The 18,790-nt window shown below is 35.4% G+C and overlaps 1 protein-coding gene across 1 annotated transcript in view; it reads right to left on the minus strand.

The window, feature by feature from the left end:
- The window catches only part of CNTNAP2 (contactin associated protein 2), a 1,125,334-nt gene extending 1,108,954 nt beyond the window's left edge, over positions 1-16,380 (minus strand). The window contains exon 1 of the mRNA XM_068674838.1: positions 16,020-16,380. Within this exon, the coding sequence (XP_068530939.1) occupies positions 16,020-16,116 (97 nt within the window). The 5' untranslated portion in view covers positions 16,117-16,380. The remainder of the gene's footprint in view (positions 1-16,019) is intronic.
- Between the last annotated feature and the right edge of the window lie 2,410 nt (positions 16,381-18,790).

Raw genomic sequence — 18,790 nt, forward strand, 5'->3', positions numbered from 1 at the left:
GTTCTCTGACTTAATGCTAATAGAAATGCTTAATGTTTAGAAATTATTTGTAGATTTTGCCATTGTGATTTCTGCTAACTGCTACATTATTCTGTGAAATCAGTGGAGTACTTCAGCAGGTAGCATATGCATAAGGATGGCAAAGACTGGATCCCTTTTGTCTTACAATATATAACATGTTATGGGTGGAGCAGCTATGAGTTACAGTTCATATGGGTGGAGCTACAGCTGAGAGCTTCTAGAACATCATTCTTACAGACACTGTACAAACACTGGTCAGCTTCTGGAAGAAATAGATTTTTGCAGAATAATTTTTTCTTTAAAACTATTGTTTAGGTTCTTGCATATGGGGCACCTTTTATTTTTTACTCCCTATGTGCCAGTGACAATCTGGAAGCCCATATGGCAAGAAAGAAGGAAACATAGAAAAGAAATAAAATTTGAATTAATTACTATGAGAGGAAAAAATGATGTTCATGTTCAACTTTTAAAGTGTGAATAACCCTCTATTTTACTGATGATTTTTGTGTACTAGTACTCTTCTGAAATTCATTACTTCCTGTCTAAAATTAAAAAAAAAAAAAAAAAAAAGATAAAAAGTGAGAGCAGTGAGTGTTGCCTTATTGAATCTGCTGCTTAATAATGTCACTTAAAAAAATTAGAAAGTTGATGGAAATCATGGATAGAATCCATAATTTAACACCTTCCTTCCATTGCCTGTAATATTACAGGGTAATCATATTTTCATATGAAAAATAGGCCAGCAGAACAAGGCCAGATCCTGTGAAGCATTTGAAAGAGACTTGTGCTTGGTTGGATGATGTTGTATCGATGTCATTTCTCTTGAGGGTTACCTCTGGCAGCTTTTTCAAGGGGTAGAATAGAGGATTATATAACTCCTAGGTTATATTTTTGTTTTATTTTATTTTGATATACTTATTTGAAATGGGCAGGCCTTGTTAATATATTTCAATATGAAATAAAAGCAAACGTGTCTATTCTTGACAATCAGCACTTAGCACTGGTGCCAGTCAATAATAATTTCCATAAGGTTTTCATTGTACTTCTTAACAGAAAAAAAAAAAAAAAAAGAGAAAAAAAAAAGTATATTTAATGTAGGTTCTCTTCATGAAGATTTTGCTGTCTAGTACCTTCATGATCTTCTAATCAGTTTCTATAACATACACATATATGAATCTCAGTTAAGTACAACAGTTATATGGGAAACTCCCAGAGTATGCTCAAAAAAGCTTTTGGAAGATAAAAAGAATGAAGTGCACATACTTTAGGTGTCAGCCCCATAATTATGTCTATCTTTATTTACATAGCACATAGTCATAGAAAGAAATCAATGTTAATTCTAAAAGAGAAGATAGATGACGGATACACTAAAACATATGAGGTACTAAAATATTTCACAGTATCTGCAACATTTTCTATTGTAAAGATCCAACTACTTTCATTCAATTACATGCCTTGGCTTAGTTAAATATTAAAAGTTCAAATTACCCAAAATGTTCTCTAGAAAACCTTGAATCTTTCAGCTGTAAGGACTATTTTTCCCATCAAAAATATTTTATATAGAAAAACAGAAATGTTAATTTCAAATGGACATTGGATAAAAATAGCTGCTATTTGTAATACAACTGAGAAATCTCAAATTAACTGCAATAAATTCATATCTCTGATGCACTAAAATAACTGGAACTTTACCAGAATTCAGTGTAGTTACTGGAGATTTACACCAGTATGTGAGAAGACAAGATCTATAAAAAGGTTTTGAAAATAAAAACAATGAATTTGTTTAATTATATAAAATAAATAAATAAAATATAACATAATATAAATATTATGTTCTAAAACTTAAATAAAACATAACATTATTATTGTCTAAATAGAATGCTTTGATACATTGAGACATCCAGCTAAGTCTTTGGTGTATAACCACCATATGTTTTATTTCATTCTAAACAAATCAGATTGTTCTCCTGCAGCATTAAGACACTTTCATAGAGACACTGAATCAGTTTGCCTCTAGAAGCGATAACCTGTATTTTGTCTTTTCCATTGCAGTAAGGACCAGCCATTAACATTCATATTCCAAAAGTCAACATACAGTTGCCATACAACAAACCCCAACACAAACACTTAGACCTTACTACCCCAAAATCTTACTACCCCAAAACCAGTACTCTGTCCTCACATCACCCTTCTACAACTCCAAAGTCACCAAATGCATTTTGCTTAGAGAAATATTTATGTTTCTTTTCTTTGTCCTATATCCAGTAGATCCCAAGATAGGATACCTTGTTTCTTACAAGCCAGACTGAATCTAACTGTATTTGAATTTAACGTTACCAGGTATCCACTATGGAAATTATTACATAGCCTCACCTTTGATCTGAAGATCTTACAGAGCAGAATTATGAAACAGGAGACCAGTCTCAGTGGAAGAATTTGAAAAATTCCTCCATGACAACTATTCCCCAATGAACATCTGCATGTGTAAGGCACGGAAGGAATATAAATATCACAGAATCACAGAATCACAGAATCACAGAATTACAGAACTGTTGGAAGGGACCTCAAAAGATCATCGGGTCCAACCCCCCTGCCAAAGCAGGTTCCTCAGAGCAGGCTGCCCAGGTAGGCGTCCAGACAGGCCTTGAATATCTCCAGAAAAGGAGACTCCATAACCTTCGTAGGCAGCCTGTTCCAATGCTCCATCACCCTCACCGTGAAGTTTTTTTGCATGTCAGTGCGGAACTTCCTGTGCTCTAACTTGCAGCCATTGCCCCTTGTCCTATCCCCACAAACCACTGAGAAGAGGTTGGCTACATCCTTCTGTCCCCCACCCCTCAGATATTTATATACATTGAGGAGATCCCCTCTCAGCCCCTTCTCCTGGCTGAACAGACCCAGGTCTCTCAGCCTTTCTTCATAGGGAAGATGCTCCAGGCCCCGTATCACCTTTGTGGCCCTCCACTGGAATATACTTATATTCAATTAACATAGGGTCTTTAAAAATGATATATAACAAACATATCACAAATATCACATTATGTTCCAAATTCTTTACTGGGTGAGAAACGTATCACATTCCTTTTCTCCAGATTCTGATTTCATTGCCCTTTGCCAAATTAAAATTAATTTTAGAGAATTTATTAAGTAATCTGCCCATTCCTGAGGTATTTCCTCTATCCCAGATGGAAACACATGTAGAGCCTTAAGATTTATCTAAAATTAGATTTAATTCCCTTCAAGATAATGTCATCTACTCAACTCAAACTTTGAGGCAACTTCATTGTGTCCGTTACCAACAATATGCCTAAATGCATATCAGACCACATAGATACTCTTTTTGATACAACTTATATTAATATTATATATTAATATTATATATGGATACAACTTATAGATGCAACTACTTCTATACTAGCAAAACTAATTATTTGAAAATAAAATGTTTTGACATATAATTATGTACATGTAATATTTTCATTTATAGGCCAGAAATAAAACATCTATTAATAAATTTGTGTCAGAAATGTCATGTCATTAACATCAACAATATAGCTAACACACTTCTACTCTCATATTATTTGATAAAGAGAATCATAGTTGAACAGTCACTTATTATCTTTTATTTTGATTTTAATATGTGCTTATGCATATGGTTGCCTCATTTCTACCAAGAATTTAATAAAATATTTGTCATTATCACAGACTTATTCAGGAATGTTTGGATGTCTTCAGGGGCTTATTGTTCAGCTTAAAAAACAAACAACAACAACAACAACAAAACTTTTTAAAATGTTTAGTGTAATAAGATTCTTGTTAGTCTTGTGGATCTTTTTCTAAATAAATATTTTCTGTATGTGTTTCCAGTATTAATGATATATTTTGGTTGCTCCTTGATGGAGATATAAATCCACACTTAAGTATATCTAGTAGCAGTAGTAGCTAGACCTCTTCAGAACTTAATAGTTCATTCAGAAAAATAAAAATAAAAATTGACTATTTATATGACTTTTTTAAACACTTTAAGCAGTCTTTAAATATACATATATTGATTGGAGGACCGTCCTCATGACTGGAGTAAAGAAAATGATACTCCTGTCTTCAAGAATGGTAAGAGAGAGGAACCAGGGAACTATAGGCTGGTCAGCCTCACCTCAGTCACCAGGAAGATGAATGAACAGCTAAACCTGTAAACAATTTCCAGGCACAGAAGGACAAGGAAATCATCAGGAGTAGTCAGTGTAGATTCACCAAGGGAAAGTCATACCTGACCAGCCTGATAAAAATGTATGATGAAATGACTGGCATGGTAGATGAAGGGAGAGTAGTACATACTGTCTACCTAGGCTTCAGTAAGGCTTTCAACATTGACTCGCATGAGACCTTCATAGAGAAGCTGATAAAGTATGGGCTGGATGAGCAGACAGGTGGATTGAAAAATGGCTAAGCAACCTGGCCAAGAGTGTGGTGATCACTAGACAAAATCTAGTTGCAGGTCAGTATACCCAGGGTCAATATTTGGTCCAGTCCTGTACAATATCATTAATGAGCTGGATGATGGGGCAGAATGCACCTTCAGCAAGTTTCTTGATGACAAAAAAATGGGAAGAGTGGCTGATATGCTAGAATGTCGTGCCCTTATTCAGAGGCACATCAACAGGCTGGAGAAATGGGATAAGCAGAACCTGTCAGAAAATGGTCACAAAATTATATATAGGTGGTGTCATCATCAGAACATTAGGAAGAACTTTTTTATTTTATTCTGAGGGTGACTGAACACTGGAACAAGTTGTTGAGAGATGTTATAGAGTCTTCACCCTTGGAGATATTAAAAGCTGTCTGGACAAGGTCCTAGGCAATTTGCTGTAGGTGGCCATACTTGAACAAGGGAGTTTGACCAGATGACCTCCAGAGGTGTCTTCCAGCCTATTCTGTCATTCTGTCATTCTGTAAATCAGATCCAAAGAAATATAGGAAAAAAAAAAAAAAAAAAAAGCAAAGGGATACTAGGATTAATTTTTCTATTCACAGAAAACATAATCATAGAATATCCCAAGTCAGAAGGGACCCACAGGGATCATCACCTTCAACTCCTGGCTCCACAGAGGATCATCCAAAAATAAGGCCAGATGTCTGAGAATGTTGTCCAAGTACTTCTTGAACTCCAGCACTCTCTCAAAGAAGAACCTTTTCCTGATATCCAGCCTGAACCTTCCCTGTCACAGCACCACATTGGGTACTATTGATGATCATCAGAAAGAAGAGATCAGCACCTGCCCCTCTGCTGCCACCCAGGAGGAAACAGTAGATCAAGACAAGGTCTCCCCTCAGTCTCCTCTTCTCTAGAGTGAACAAACTGTGTGATCTCAACCACTCCTCATATGTCTTGCCCTCTAGACCCTTCAACATCTTTGTAGCCCTCCTTTGGATAGTCTCTAGTTGTATATTTTTCTTATATTCTGGCACCCAAAACTGCACACAGTACTTGAGGTGAGGCCGCACCACAGTAGAGTGGAACAATCACTTCCCTCGACTGGCTAGCAAAGCTATTCTTAATGCAGTTGGCCCTTTTGGCTGCCAGGGCACAGTATTGACTCATATTCAACTTGCCACCTATCAAAATGTCCAGTTCCCTTTCTGCAGCTTCTCCCTTCCAGATCCCTTTCCAGCTTCTCATCCCTCAATCTGCACATATACCCACTCTCAGTCTGCACATATACACAGAGTTGCCCCTTCCCAGTTACAGAATCCTGCATTTGCTCTTGTTAAATGTCATGTTGTTAGTGATTGCCCAAACAATCTCTCTGTAAGACCTCTCTACCCACAATAGAGTCAACAGCTCCTCCCAAGTTAGTGTTATCTTATCACTTAGTGTCATCCTATGACACTATTAATCAGTGTACCTTCAAGTTCTCCTTCCAAGTAATTTATGAAAACATTAAAAAGAACTGGTCCTAAAATTGGCTCCTGTGGAACCACCACAAGTGGATATTCATAGAAAAAAAAAAAAAAAGAAAGAAAGAAAGAAGTCGGGGGGAGGTGGAGGGGTGGGAGGGGAAGAGGGAGAAGTTAGAGAGGAGATGTGTAGCAAAGGGATCCCAACAAAAAGATTGCTACATACAAATGAAGTTGCCAATCGTGTAGAAAACAACAGAAACATACACTGTTAGGAAAACAAACAATACTGCATAGTCAGATCCCAGAGTGGCAACAAAACAATTTACATTCTAATAGCTACTGAGGAAGATGTTAAACAGCAGCTAACAAGGCTAGACAGCTTTAAACTAACAGGACAACCTGTCTCAGAGAAGGTCTCTGAGCAGTATTATTGCTTATTTACAGTAAAAGTATGGAAAAAAAAATAAAAAACTGAAGGAAAATATGTTGTGCAAATACTGGGAAAATAAAACAAAACAAAACAAAACAAAAAACTTTGTAATTAAAAGGTGCTCATACTGACATTTACCCTAGACAAAATAGTAGAACCTGGTTGATAAAAATTCAAAGGAGGTAAATATAATTCATGAAAATCAGCATAGGTTTATAGAAAATAGATCTTGTTGAAGTATCCTGATGTCTTACAGTGCTTTTGGGGGAGGGAAGGACTTTTTTTTCCCTTTTTTTCTTTTTTGCTGATATGACAACTTTGGATCACATCAAATTTACATATATACGTGCTTATATCTATTTCTGTATATAATATAATAGTACACATTTTGAATTCTGAAGATTCTTGACTGCCAGTATATATTAACAAAGGTTTATAATTCCTATGAATGTGACATACTAAATGCTTCAGTGTAACTATAACAAAGGAAATGAGTGCTTTATAGTGAGAACCATTGGAAATCTAATTTTCAACCCTTCAGTATTTAACATTATTATTGACCTGCAGAAAAAAAAATGCATGCTCTTTGAAGTTGAAGATGACTTGAAATTGAAGTTTTTTCATTGAAAACTTGTGACATCTAGGTCAGCAGGTAAAAGGAAACATTATACATTTTAATCAGATCATTGGTAAAATCATAAACCTCAGACAAAGAAGATAGTTCCAGAGAGATACAGTGCTGGGATGAAATGTGACACTAGCTTGACATGCAAAACAGGCAAAAGCAGTAACAACCAACCATATCACAGTAGCTGAAATCATTGATCCTTATTGGCTTTCTAAGCTATTGAATATGTAGGTTTGGGGCCATGATTCTGTCACAGCATTCTTTTGATTCATTTTCTTTCCATGTGTGTAATAAAGAAAAACACTGTAATGGCTGAAAGTTTAGCAGTGTATTTTTTCATAATTATAAACTTTAATGAAAGTCCTTATAATTATATTCTAATAATCGGTTTTGGAAAAAATAAATCTTAACTTCTTTCAAAATATTTGAATATCTGATTCAACACTCCAGGACACAGCAATTAAGCAGTGAAGGAATTTTAGTTGAGTTGTTACCTGTGTACTTAGTTTTCACATATGGATGAATTAATCAGGAATTAAAGAAGACAATCTCCCTTTATTTTCAACCACAGCAAATCACTTGATATGGTGATGAATCAATAAAAATATCAGAGAAGTCAGTAGAGTCAGTTTACTGCTGGAGGGAAGAGTAGAGAGAGGATAGAGAGTGAGGAGTAAGATGATTAATAAAATGAGAAAGGAGGTACGTGAACAATGGCAAATATAGTATAGAATAGAAGCAAAAGGGTGTATAGTGTGGTGATATGTGTTTTTTGGAAGAAGATTGAAACTGTAGTGGATACCACCTTGTGCCCATAGGAAACATATTTCTGACAGCCTAACCACACTGTGTAAGAAGCAGATAAGACATTCATCAAATATCTGCAGTGCTCAGTAACATAACTTATTTTGGATGTAAAACTGAAGGAAAGCACATCAGTGTATACCTTTCTGGACCTTGGGAGCATATAGCCAGCAGAGACAGCCCTGTGCAGAATATGTTTCTGTCTCCATTTCTCACAGAAGCTTATTTGTCTCTTAATGCAGTGCAAGTGTTGTGGATTGGGAGACCTACTCCCTCTCACTCTATTTCTCCACATAAAGAAAACATGTTACTGTTATCATATGAGAAATAAATTTCACTTCAGTTCCTCATTTTTCAATGTGTTCCCTCCCTCCCCCCCCACAAAAAAAAAAAAAGGTGGGAAGGAATGTATATACTTTTTAATTTATTTATTTTCTTTCGTTTTAATTTTCCCTCGTCTTTGTAAAGGTATTAGACCGTTTATCTAGATGCAGGTAACAGAAAATAAAAGGTACAAGCCCTTTTTTGTCTCAGTGACAGTCTGGGTAGAATCTAGTGGTAAAACTAAGGGATGTGATTGAAAACTGTGTCAAAAGGGTGTATATTCAAGTTTTTGTTTTTGGTTGATTGGTTGCTTTTGTTTTGTTTTGTTTTGTTTTTGTTTATTTTTTTCTAATTGTAAGGTTTTCCCCAACCACAACCTTGCGAATATTTCCATAAATGTAAATGGGAGTAAAATTACATCCCAATTTAACTGCATTTCAAAATATGTATCAATAACTATACAGCAGTGACATTTAAACACAACACGTATGACATGAAAACCTGAAATACATTGTAATTCCCCTGCCTGCTGTGTTGTATCCCAGTGCATTAAGCCTGTATACTTATCTGTTTAACTTTCCATTAGATATGACAGTAATTCTTCCTTTTCTCCTCTGGCAAATTTTCCCTCACAGGCTTTCTGTTACCCTTTGTGGAAATGGACCCTTGCATGGTCTTAGGTTTACATATCTTAGGTCCACCTATTCATCTTCTCATCTTCTCCTGTATCTCTTCCCTGTAAATTCCAGGTTTCCACTGGTGTCACAGTACAGTGACAGTGTCAGTGTGCATATACAAGACCATTGAGCAATTGGAGACAGCCCAAGAATTCGTCACTATTTAATCAATATAAAAATGAGCAGCGGCACACCTCTATATTTGAGGTAAAAATAATTCCAACATATGTAGAAATAGAGAAAGTAGACAGAAATGTAACATGCATAGCTGATTTTCCTTAGTAAATATTACAAAAATTTTGATACTATAGCAGTTTTACAAAATCATACAAGATGTTTATATTACATTTAAATAGATACTATATTTCTACAGTAAAATGTTATTTTCCCATTAAAATGAGACTTCATGTATTCTAAATAAATAAATAACAAATATTCATCCTAAAATATCACATTCATTGTTGCATAGAAAATTGTTTGGCTAAAGCTGTTCAAGTACTCCTTGGCTACTAAAAACTATTTTTATCTGTTTATTTTATTCATGCATTTAAATTTGTAAACTAACATGTACTTTTACTGATACAAATGCAAAACCAGCAAAGAAGTCCCTATTTTTGTTGAGTAGATCTTTTTTATTGTTTTATTTAAAACATATCTTTGTAGTGTATACATATCTGGAAAAAAAATAGAATAATAATAAAAGAAAAAGTAAATATTTTAAATCTTGTTAAATATTAACATCAAAATACAAACTGTAAGTTTAAATACGTCTTCTATCCCTCAGAAGGCTTAACATGACAATCTAACATAAATGTCTGAATGAACCACCTCCACAGGAGATTGTAAAGCTAGTCACTAGACTAAAAAGTCACTAGACTTTTTGGGGAGTATGAAGAGGGTGTAAATATGAAAGTCAATGTCCTTTTCTGTTCTGAATAATCAGTTATTCAAGCTTCAGGAACAAATATGAAATGTTCAGCTACTACAGTAGTGTATGAATACTGAGACAATTTCTTAGGCTTGAAAGATCTCAACTTTGTACAGTTGTCTGTAAAATTGCAATGTTACCAAATCCTAAATATGCATTATTTCTTTCTAAATGTCAGACATAGTCTTAGGAATGCTTTTACATCTATATCTTTTATCTATTCTATACCTTCAAAGCTGGAAGAGAAAATGGCTCAAAAGAATTGATTACTGATAACTGCAATTTCTAACACCATCAAATTTAGAAACTTAACATGTTCTTCAATTATCTGGTGATCTCAGATTATTTACCTACATAATACCAATAAAGTAACTGAATAAATGATGTGTGATATACTTAAAATTAATATTGGTTCAAAGGCTGAAGTCTGAAGAACCTTTTAATATTTTCTAGTGTATTATGGACTGAATCATGAACTTTTCTCTGACAGAAAATGTTCTTGAAATCAGTGGCACAATGTCAATGTACTTCAGCAGGAGAAGACTGGAGCTAACAGACTGCACACTTTGTTCTAGAGATGAAATTCTTGATCTTTCAGATAAATACCCCTATGTTCACATAGATTCCAGAAGTCATGTCCTGATCATATTACCTCTTCCAAGCACTGCTATAATTCTTAATTTATTCTTTACAATTTTGATAACTAAGAAAAATGAAAATTCACTCAGTTTCATCTGATGAAAGAAACCGTTGCTACTCTATCACTCTATCAGAAGCAACTATATTACTCTATCTGAAGCAACTGAAATCATGCACGCATTTGCAAGTCAGTGTCTTTGCAGGTACAGGTAGCAGCATACCTCAAGTTTTAACTATGTTTGAACTCTGAATCAAATTTCTCAGAAGTAAACCAGCTTCTGCATATGTAGAAAAACAAAATGTAGGGTTAAGGAAAAAAAGCAAAAACCAAACCAAACCAAACAAACAAAAATAACCAAATATTATAGCTTGTTATTGTATAAAAAATATTTCAAAACTTTAAATACTGCTATACTTGTTGAACATTGAACATGAGATCTGATGCTTATAACATTTACAGATTCAAGTTGAAATACTCAAAGATTCCTACAGGAAAACACATTGTCCAGGAAAATGCAAACCTATAGTGAATGAGTTACCCAAGCAGATCTACAGCTCCTCATATTAATATATTAAATTATATTAATATATTAAATGTATAGAATTTCCTGCCACAATGGCATGAAGTGATTTATTTTTTTTTTCAAATTCATTAAAAGTACCTGAGCAGAGAAAGAGAGAATCAGAAAATATTTATTATATCCCTGTGTAAGAAACAACCATTGTTCACAGAGACCAGTTTACAGTTTACAGTTTACTTTCAAACTTTCTTGCAGACTGAACCACTTACTGAAGCACTTTTGGGGTCTTATTCCATATTTTTGCACCTGAGTCTAAATAATAAACAAGTTAAAACACAAGCAAATCAAAAGGAAACAAAGCAAAAACAAAAACTAAACCAACCAAACAAACCCACCACTTTTTAGTACAAATTTCAATGACATTTGCAATTGATTCAGTGCCCATTGACTACATCAAACTTTGAATCTAACTTTTGCTATATAGATGAATGTGTGCAATCAGGCTGTGTGCAATGTTGCATAGTTAAAGACTCTTTTTGTTTTTTCAGCACTAATGTGGACTTTAGCTGCTATCACTAATTTGGAAATGACAGCAAACTACTTATTACTATTTCATTGCTACTTATTGCTATTTCATTCACATTCTGAGTTCTAGTAAATTTATATTCATTTAAAAAACCCTGAACACTGTAACTCAGGTCTATGTTGTTAAAAAATAAAAAAAATATTTTTTCCCTTTTGAATGTTAGCTTTATTATTTGGCAATGCCTAACATCTAAAAAAATATTTAATTATTCATGCAAATTTTTGTAGCTTAAAGCATTCTAAAAGTAAGCATATGTTTAATGTTAAGAAATTGTATGGTCTTAAAATAAACTTAGGCATGTAGTTTAAAAACTTCATTTGTTTGCAAGTGCTTTAAGAAATAGGGATAGAAAAAAAATAAATGAAACAACCTTAAACCTACATGAAAATGCTTTGTTACATTTGAAATTAAGTTCTGTGGGATCTCTGATGTAGCATCCAGACAACCAGGATCTAAGCTAAGGTAAATATAACAGAAACACAGCTGGAATTCACCAGATTTCACATTATTTCACATTATAACTGAAAAATTAGCTAGAAGACAACTAATGTGAGTCTAACAAAATATATGACACCCAGCATATCTCCTTCCTTTCCTCCTCCTTCCCCCCATCCCCCCACCCCTCATGTTAAAGCACCATAACCTGGAATTATAGATTCTCTACTCTAATTCTAAATATTTCAAGACTCCTGAACTACTTCTGCTGTACAGTCCAGTGCCACACATTGCTCTTTCAAAAGGGACATTACACAATCTTTTAGTACTTTTTTCATTTATGCAGACTATTAATTATTAAGCTCACTTACCCTTGTCTATTAATAGACAAGGAAATTCTGCATGAAGTGCATTCAAACCTAAAAGATTTTTGCTTTTCTACAATCTTAATGATCATTATACATGTCCATCATTTAGTTTGTACATCAATTATTGTAGGACAGGGTTGAACGTCAACTTCAGCAGTGATATGGAACTTACTGCAAATGCATTAATAATATCAGAACTGTAGTTTTTGTAGTTCTACATTACACTTAAAAAGACACAACCAAAACAACAACTGCAAAAACAAGAAAAAAAAGCCATAAAAGAATTTTTTTTTGTGTTGGTTTCATGAAAATCAGAGAACCCAGTTTTAAATCCCCTTAGCATGTTATTTAAGAACAGTATACCATTTAAAGTTATTCTATTGATAGTGTTATTCTTATCATTCCATTTTTAAGCCATGTAAAACACTATAAAACACTAAATTTGTATTTTCTATGTTACTTTTTATCTTGTGATGACCTCTCCTGGTTGAGCTGTTCATTAGCCTTGATTCCAGAAGTTAAAAGTAATTTTATTCCTCTGTGCTTATTCCAAAAATAAAATAAAATAAAAAATAATAATAAAGCCACATAAAATATTGCTAAAGCATGAAAAATTATGTTAATAAAATTTATAATAAAATCTATGTCTGATATTGTATCGGTGTATGTTCTGTACTACAAAATGGAATTTCAACACCCACTTCATCTGGAGATAAAACTGAATGAGATACAAAGCTTTCAAAATGATCATTTCTGAATCAGCATTACTGAGAGACATCATTTTAATGACAGTGATAGATTTACTGACATTGGAAAGTAAACACAAATTTGAGATGCAATATATTAACATAAGTGATGTATGATTCTATTCTTTTTGAAAACTATAGCTTTTTCTCTGTAAGCATAGACTGTAAGAAAATGAGTAACAAGCTCATAAATAAAGATTAATAATTGACTGTACACCATGAATCTTGTATATGTTCTAAAAAAATATTGTAAGTGCTTTTTACTGTTGTTAATTATGTCAAACTCAAAACATTAAGTAGTAGTACAGGAGAAAATAAAAACTTGGTTGCAAATCAGTTGTATGTCAAAGTTGCATTTCATACTATTTTTAAACCTTTCAGAAGTATTCCCAATATGATGCTCAAAATCAACTGATGGCAAAAGAATAAACAAAGAAGCATAAGTTATGATTTAAAAATAAATAAATAAAACAAACAAACAAACAAAAAAAACTAAGTGCATTGTCTTGTCAAGAAAGGAGGAGAAAAAAATCACTAATGGCATTCACAATCAATTGCATACAAAGTGTCAAACAAACCAAGAACATACAGCACAGTGATCCCTTTGTATATCAAAGTGTGCAACAGAATAACTAGTTAAGTGGTGCACCAAAACACTGTGACACAGAACATGAGTTCCTGCAGTGGTACCCTATCATTTTTTATCTTCACAAAAATTCTAAGCATTTGCATACTCTTTTTTCTAATTATGAGATTGACGTATGCTTCTAGATAAATTTCTATTTCCAGTAAATAAATCTAATTCCATTTCACTTTCAGAAATGAGTCAGAAATGAAATGTTATAGACTACATAAGGAGTGTACTGTATGTGGTTTTGGAAGGTGAATTGTTATAGAGAAATCCTTGAATATATGGAAAAAATCTTAAAGATGGAAATGTATTCAAGTAATTTATTAATTAATATTACATATAACCTCTATTCATGGAATTTCTGATTATAGTAATGTTGCTGCTACCATTTGTTTCTCATCAAACTTCTTTCAAAAGTTAATCTTTCTTTTTGATTGTTTGTTTTTGATTCAGTAATCAGATAACATGCTGTTGGTCATTTTCAAGTTAAACTACAGCCATTAGCTACTGAATGACAAGAAAAAAAAAGTATCTCAGAACTATGTTAGGAAATAAAAAATAAATAAGAAAAGAAAAGAAAAGAAAAGAAAAGAAAAGAAAAGAAAAGAAAAGAAAAGAAAAGAAAAGAAAAGAAAAGAAAAGAAAAGAAAAGAAAAGAAAAGAAAAGAAAAGAAAAGAAAAGAAAAGAAAAGAAACTTATTCTCCAAGGACAGATTTCTGATAAGCTAAATCATTTTTTTCTTTTATATTTTATATTGTATATATATTTTCTTTTCTTTCTGTTATGCAGAGCCTGAAACAGATTTATATGTTTATAAAGAAATGATATTTAGAAGAAAGCGTAGATGGCTAGTGAAGACTAAGCAGTAAACTTTAAGGTCGATATATCTCCAAAATGAAACGTAAATAAATAAATAACAGAACATCCTGTGGCCTCTGAGAGCAAGAAAAAAATGCAGGCAAGGCTATACATTTTCTATTGTCATATAAATAATTATTTAAAAGGTAGGAGAATATTTCCTGGAAATATTTCCTGGAGAAATAATACTATTTTATTTTTCTGTAGGTACCAGATGATAACAGATAGAAACAGACTGAGAAAGTATAACAATGCTCCAGTCCACTAGTCATTTCATGTTCATTCCCATTTCCAAGCAAACAAATAGATAAATAGGCATAACGATCCATATACATCCCTATGCAGTATATACATTACATTCTAAGGCAATCCTATGTTAGGTCAGTAAACTCAGTAAACTCAGATCAGAATCATACACACACAGTTACAACACATCCATATGTAACATCTCAGCACTTTTCTTTCCTCTACAAACAGTAGAGAAAGTCAACAGTATTGTCTATTTTTGATGAATCTATGAAAATATAATACTTCCTTTTAGTATTCATTTCAAAAATGGCAAATGGCAAATGCTTTATGTGGTCTGAAGAGAAACAACTAAATACTTAACACTGACATCTACCTGCAAATGCTTTGCTGGAAACTACAGCTGAGAGCAGTGTTAAAGGCTTGATCTAACACCCATTGAAATCAACGAGTTCACCGTCATTTTTTACACTGTTAGCAGAACTGGGTCCTGTATAAGTACTCTGCTTTAATCCAGTTTAAAGTTCATCAGTGAATGTGTGATCATTTTTCTACTACTTCTGCCTTCCTAGGAGGGCATTTGCTGATCTCCTCTAAAACACCTTTGCTCATTTTATTATGGGAAGCAAAACTTCACTCTGAAAAATCTGTCCTGACTCAGTTCCTTCTTATCAACTTGTCATCATTCTTTCCTCTTCAAATGAGACAACATATTCTCTTGTTGGTCATTGATAAAACAGTTATGGAAACTGCCCGTCTCCTATTTACCCTCACAAAATTCAAAATTGTGGAAGCAAAGTACTTACAAATGCAAATTGCATACTTTCTGAGGAACATAGGGAAAACAAAATCAAAAACCACACACACACACACACACACACATACACACACAAAAACCAACCAACCAACCAACCAGAAAAAAAAAAAAAAAAAAAAAAAAAAGCTAACTAACAAAAAACAACCCCAAACTTTGAACAGCTTGTATATGATTCCTCTCATTTTCTGACTCCATTGTAGAACCAGGACTATATCATAAAGCAGGTCTTTCAACTTTCCTCACCAGCTACCACTAAAATCATCAACAGTAAGAAAGATCAGATGAGAGCATTGAGAACAAGTATCAAACCTCGGAGCACACATACACAGGAAAATACACAGAAAATCCAACACAAGATTCATAACCAAATAAAAAATTATCAGCCTCCCAGAGTTATGGGAATTTCCCCTGGCTTGTTGCAGTGCTGAAATTGTGCATGCTTCTTAGAAAAGGGTACTTACGAGATGCAGGCAAAGCAGTCCTGGCTTTGCAGCTAATGCTGCTGAAAATCCAGAGGAAGAGAGCTGCCCTGCAGCCAGATCGGGTAACCACAACCATCCTTCACTTCCTGGCTCCCTGTACTCCAAATGCCAGCCGCAGAAGACCTGCTGTTCTCCACTTTGGCCCCTTCTCTCTCTCCCCTTCTTTTTCTCGGAGGAGTTGGCACGGAGGTAAAGGGGGCAGGGCTTTACCTTGGGGTAGAAGCCAACCGCCCTCTTCGTCTGCTGTCTCTGGGTTTGCAGCAGTAGAATAAGTCGCTGTACTTTTCTTTCTCTTATTTATCTGTGTTTCTGTGTGTGTGCCTCCTCAGAGGAAGGAAAAAAAAAAAAAAAAAGCCACGAAGTATCAAATAACAAGATTTGTAGGAGAAGAAAAAAAGCAATTCCCCAAAAGATGTGGGGGTGGTAGGGGGGTGGGGGGGAGGGGGGAGGAGGTAAAGGGAGATGGAGATGAAAGGAATGGAGAAAGGAGTAAAGAGCTATTGGTGCTGCTAATGCTGCTGTTGATGCTTCCACTGCAGCTGAGCCCTTCTTCCTGCACAGAGCAGCGCTGCTGAGAGAAGCTCGCAATAACCTCCCAGCTCAGATATATATACACAGTGTACACGCACACACAGCCGGGGAGCCAAACACACACTCACACAGGAACAGGGAGAGGGGAGAGGGAGAGAGAGAGAGGCAGAGACACTCCCGCAGCATAGAAGCAGGCTCAGAGCCTCTCTCCTCATGCATTCATCATCTTCCAGCAGGAGGAAACGCTGTCACCAGAAGCAGCAGCCTACCCCCGCCACGCCAAAAAAAAAAAAAAAAAAAAAAAAAAAAGGAGCAGAAGGGAAAATCTCTCTCCCTAGCGCTGCCCTCCCCTTCCCTCCGCTTCCTCCAGCTCCTCCCTCTTCCTCTGCGCCCCTCCGGCCTCCAGGACCCTCCTCGTCCTCCGCCGCCGGGTTCAGAGCCGAGGAGGGCGGCGGGGTCTGAGGCCGGGCCTCGGGGAGGTGGCCCCGGGGCCTCTGTCCGCGGTGCTGAAGCTGGGCGCCCGCGGAAGCCCCTACCCCTCGCTCTCTTCGGGGCCTGCTGCTGCCTCTCTCCCCGCACCCTGAGGTGGCAGCGGCTCCCCGAGCTCCAGCCTGCCGGGATCCGAGCCAGGCCGGCAGCAGGCAAGTCCTCCGGGCGGTCCTAGTTGTGGGGGGCCGAGTACCATCGCGCCGCCTGCAGAGAGCTGGGGCTGGAGGAGCCGCTGATGCAGATGTTTTTGTTCGGTAATTAATTCTCACTCGGAGAATGAGCCAGGAAGCAAGCTGCATTAAAGTATCGTTATGGTTTTCACCTACCAGACGTGACTGAGCCAACCTGGCTATTATGGTTTACGGGTTTTACAAGTCTGACTTCTCTTTTTCATCCCTCCACATCTCTCTTGCCATTGCCCTCAAACAGACTGAACTAAAAGTTATTGCTCACCAGATACGGTAGAATAATGAGGGTGGGGAGTTATTCATGGATTATTTATTCTACAATCAATGAGGCAAAGAAAAATGAAAACAATTATTTCTCAGGTGTTATATAGAGAAGGCTGAGAAATGGAGAGGCATAATTTCTTTAGAGGTGCCCCAAAGCAGGCATAAATTATTTTCAGTGACTAATACACATGCTGTTAACAAGTATCTGCTGTTATTTAGCGAATATGATGAAGTGGTGAAGATTGTTTATAAGATGAGATTTTTCAGAAGGGCCTTGGGATATTAGGATCCTCAATCCTATTGCCTTTCAGAGGGAGTACACCGTGTATCTTCTAGGTCACTTTGAAAACTCATCCACATATAATATGTGATATCCCAGGAGAGCTGTGGCCTAGAGGTTTAAGGCACAGGGCAGAGCTTAAGTGCCAGTCCAGGGGAAAAGTGGTTCTGTAATCTTGTCCAACTGCTGTTACATTTCCTCCTTGACCCTTTCCTTCTCTTATCCACATCATTATGTAGTGTTAATATACTCCTATTTTGAATGCTTTCAGAGAAAAATTGACAATATATATGTTGCAAATATGGAATGAGAAAGTTCACTATTAATATTAAACGTTATTATATTTACCTGTGTTTTTGAAAGAATGCATATTCCTGTAGAGATTTTGTTACCTCTTTTCTGCTTCAGCCTGAGCCTTCAGCCTTGCCCTTCCCATTCCTTATATCCACAGACACATTTTGTTATTTAGGATAGCTAAGTTCCAGTGGAATTAACTAAGAACCAAGTATCAATCAATGCCATTGAACTAATTCAAACTTACCTCCTTTCTCAACGTCTTTCTTTTCAGCACCTTCTATTCTCATCCTGCTCTAGAACCCACAGTTTTCCAAATTTTATTTTCCATTCCAAATTTTCCAACCTACATTTTGTGTTCTCCAGATACATCAGAAGAAGCGGTGCTTACATACTATCAGATTCAATGCATTCATGTAAAATAGAATATATCATGGAAAAAAAAAAAAACAACCTCTGACTATGACATGCAAAAAAATCACATCACTTTCATCCTGAGATCCTTCAACCTTTTCAATGTTCACTGGCCTTATTCACCTGACTAAGTAACAAAGAACTTCTCTGAGTAAAGATTTAAAAGCTCAGTTGATCATTTCGTAACCTAAATTTCTGTTTTTCAAAGTGTTTCAAACAAGAATAACAAAACTTAGTATTTATTTCTTTGTTTGTTTTTCTTTATTTGTTTTTGTATTTGCACATCACTC

Source organism: Anas acuta, chromosome 2 (assembly GCF_963932015.1).
Source record: "Anas acuta chromosome 2, bAnaAcu1.1, whole genome shotgun sequence".
Lineage (NCBI taxonomy): Eukaryota > Metazoa > Chordata > Aves > Anseriformes > Anatidae > Anas > Anas acuta.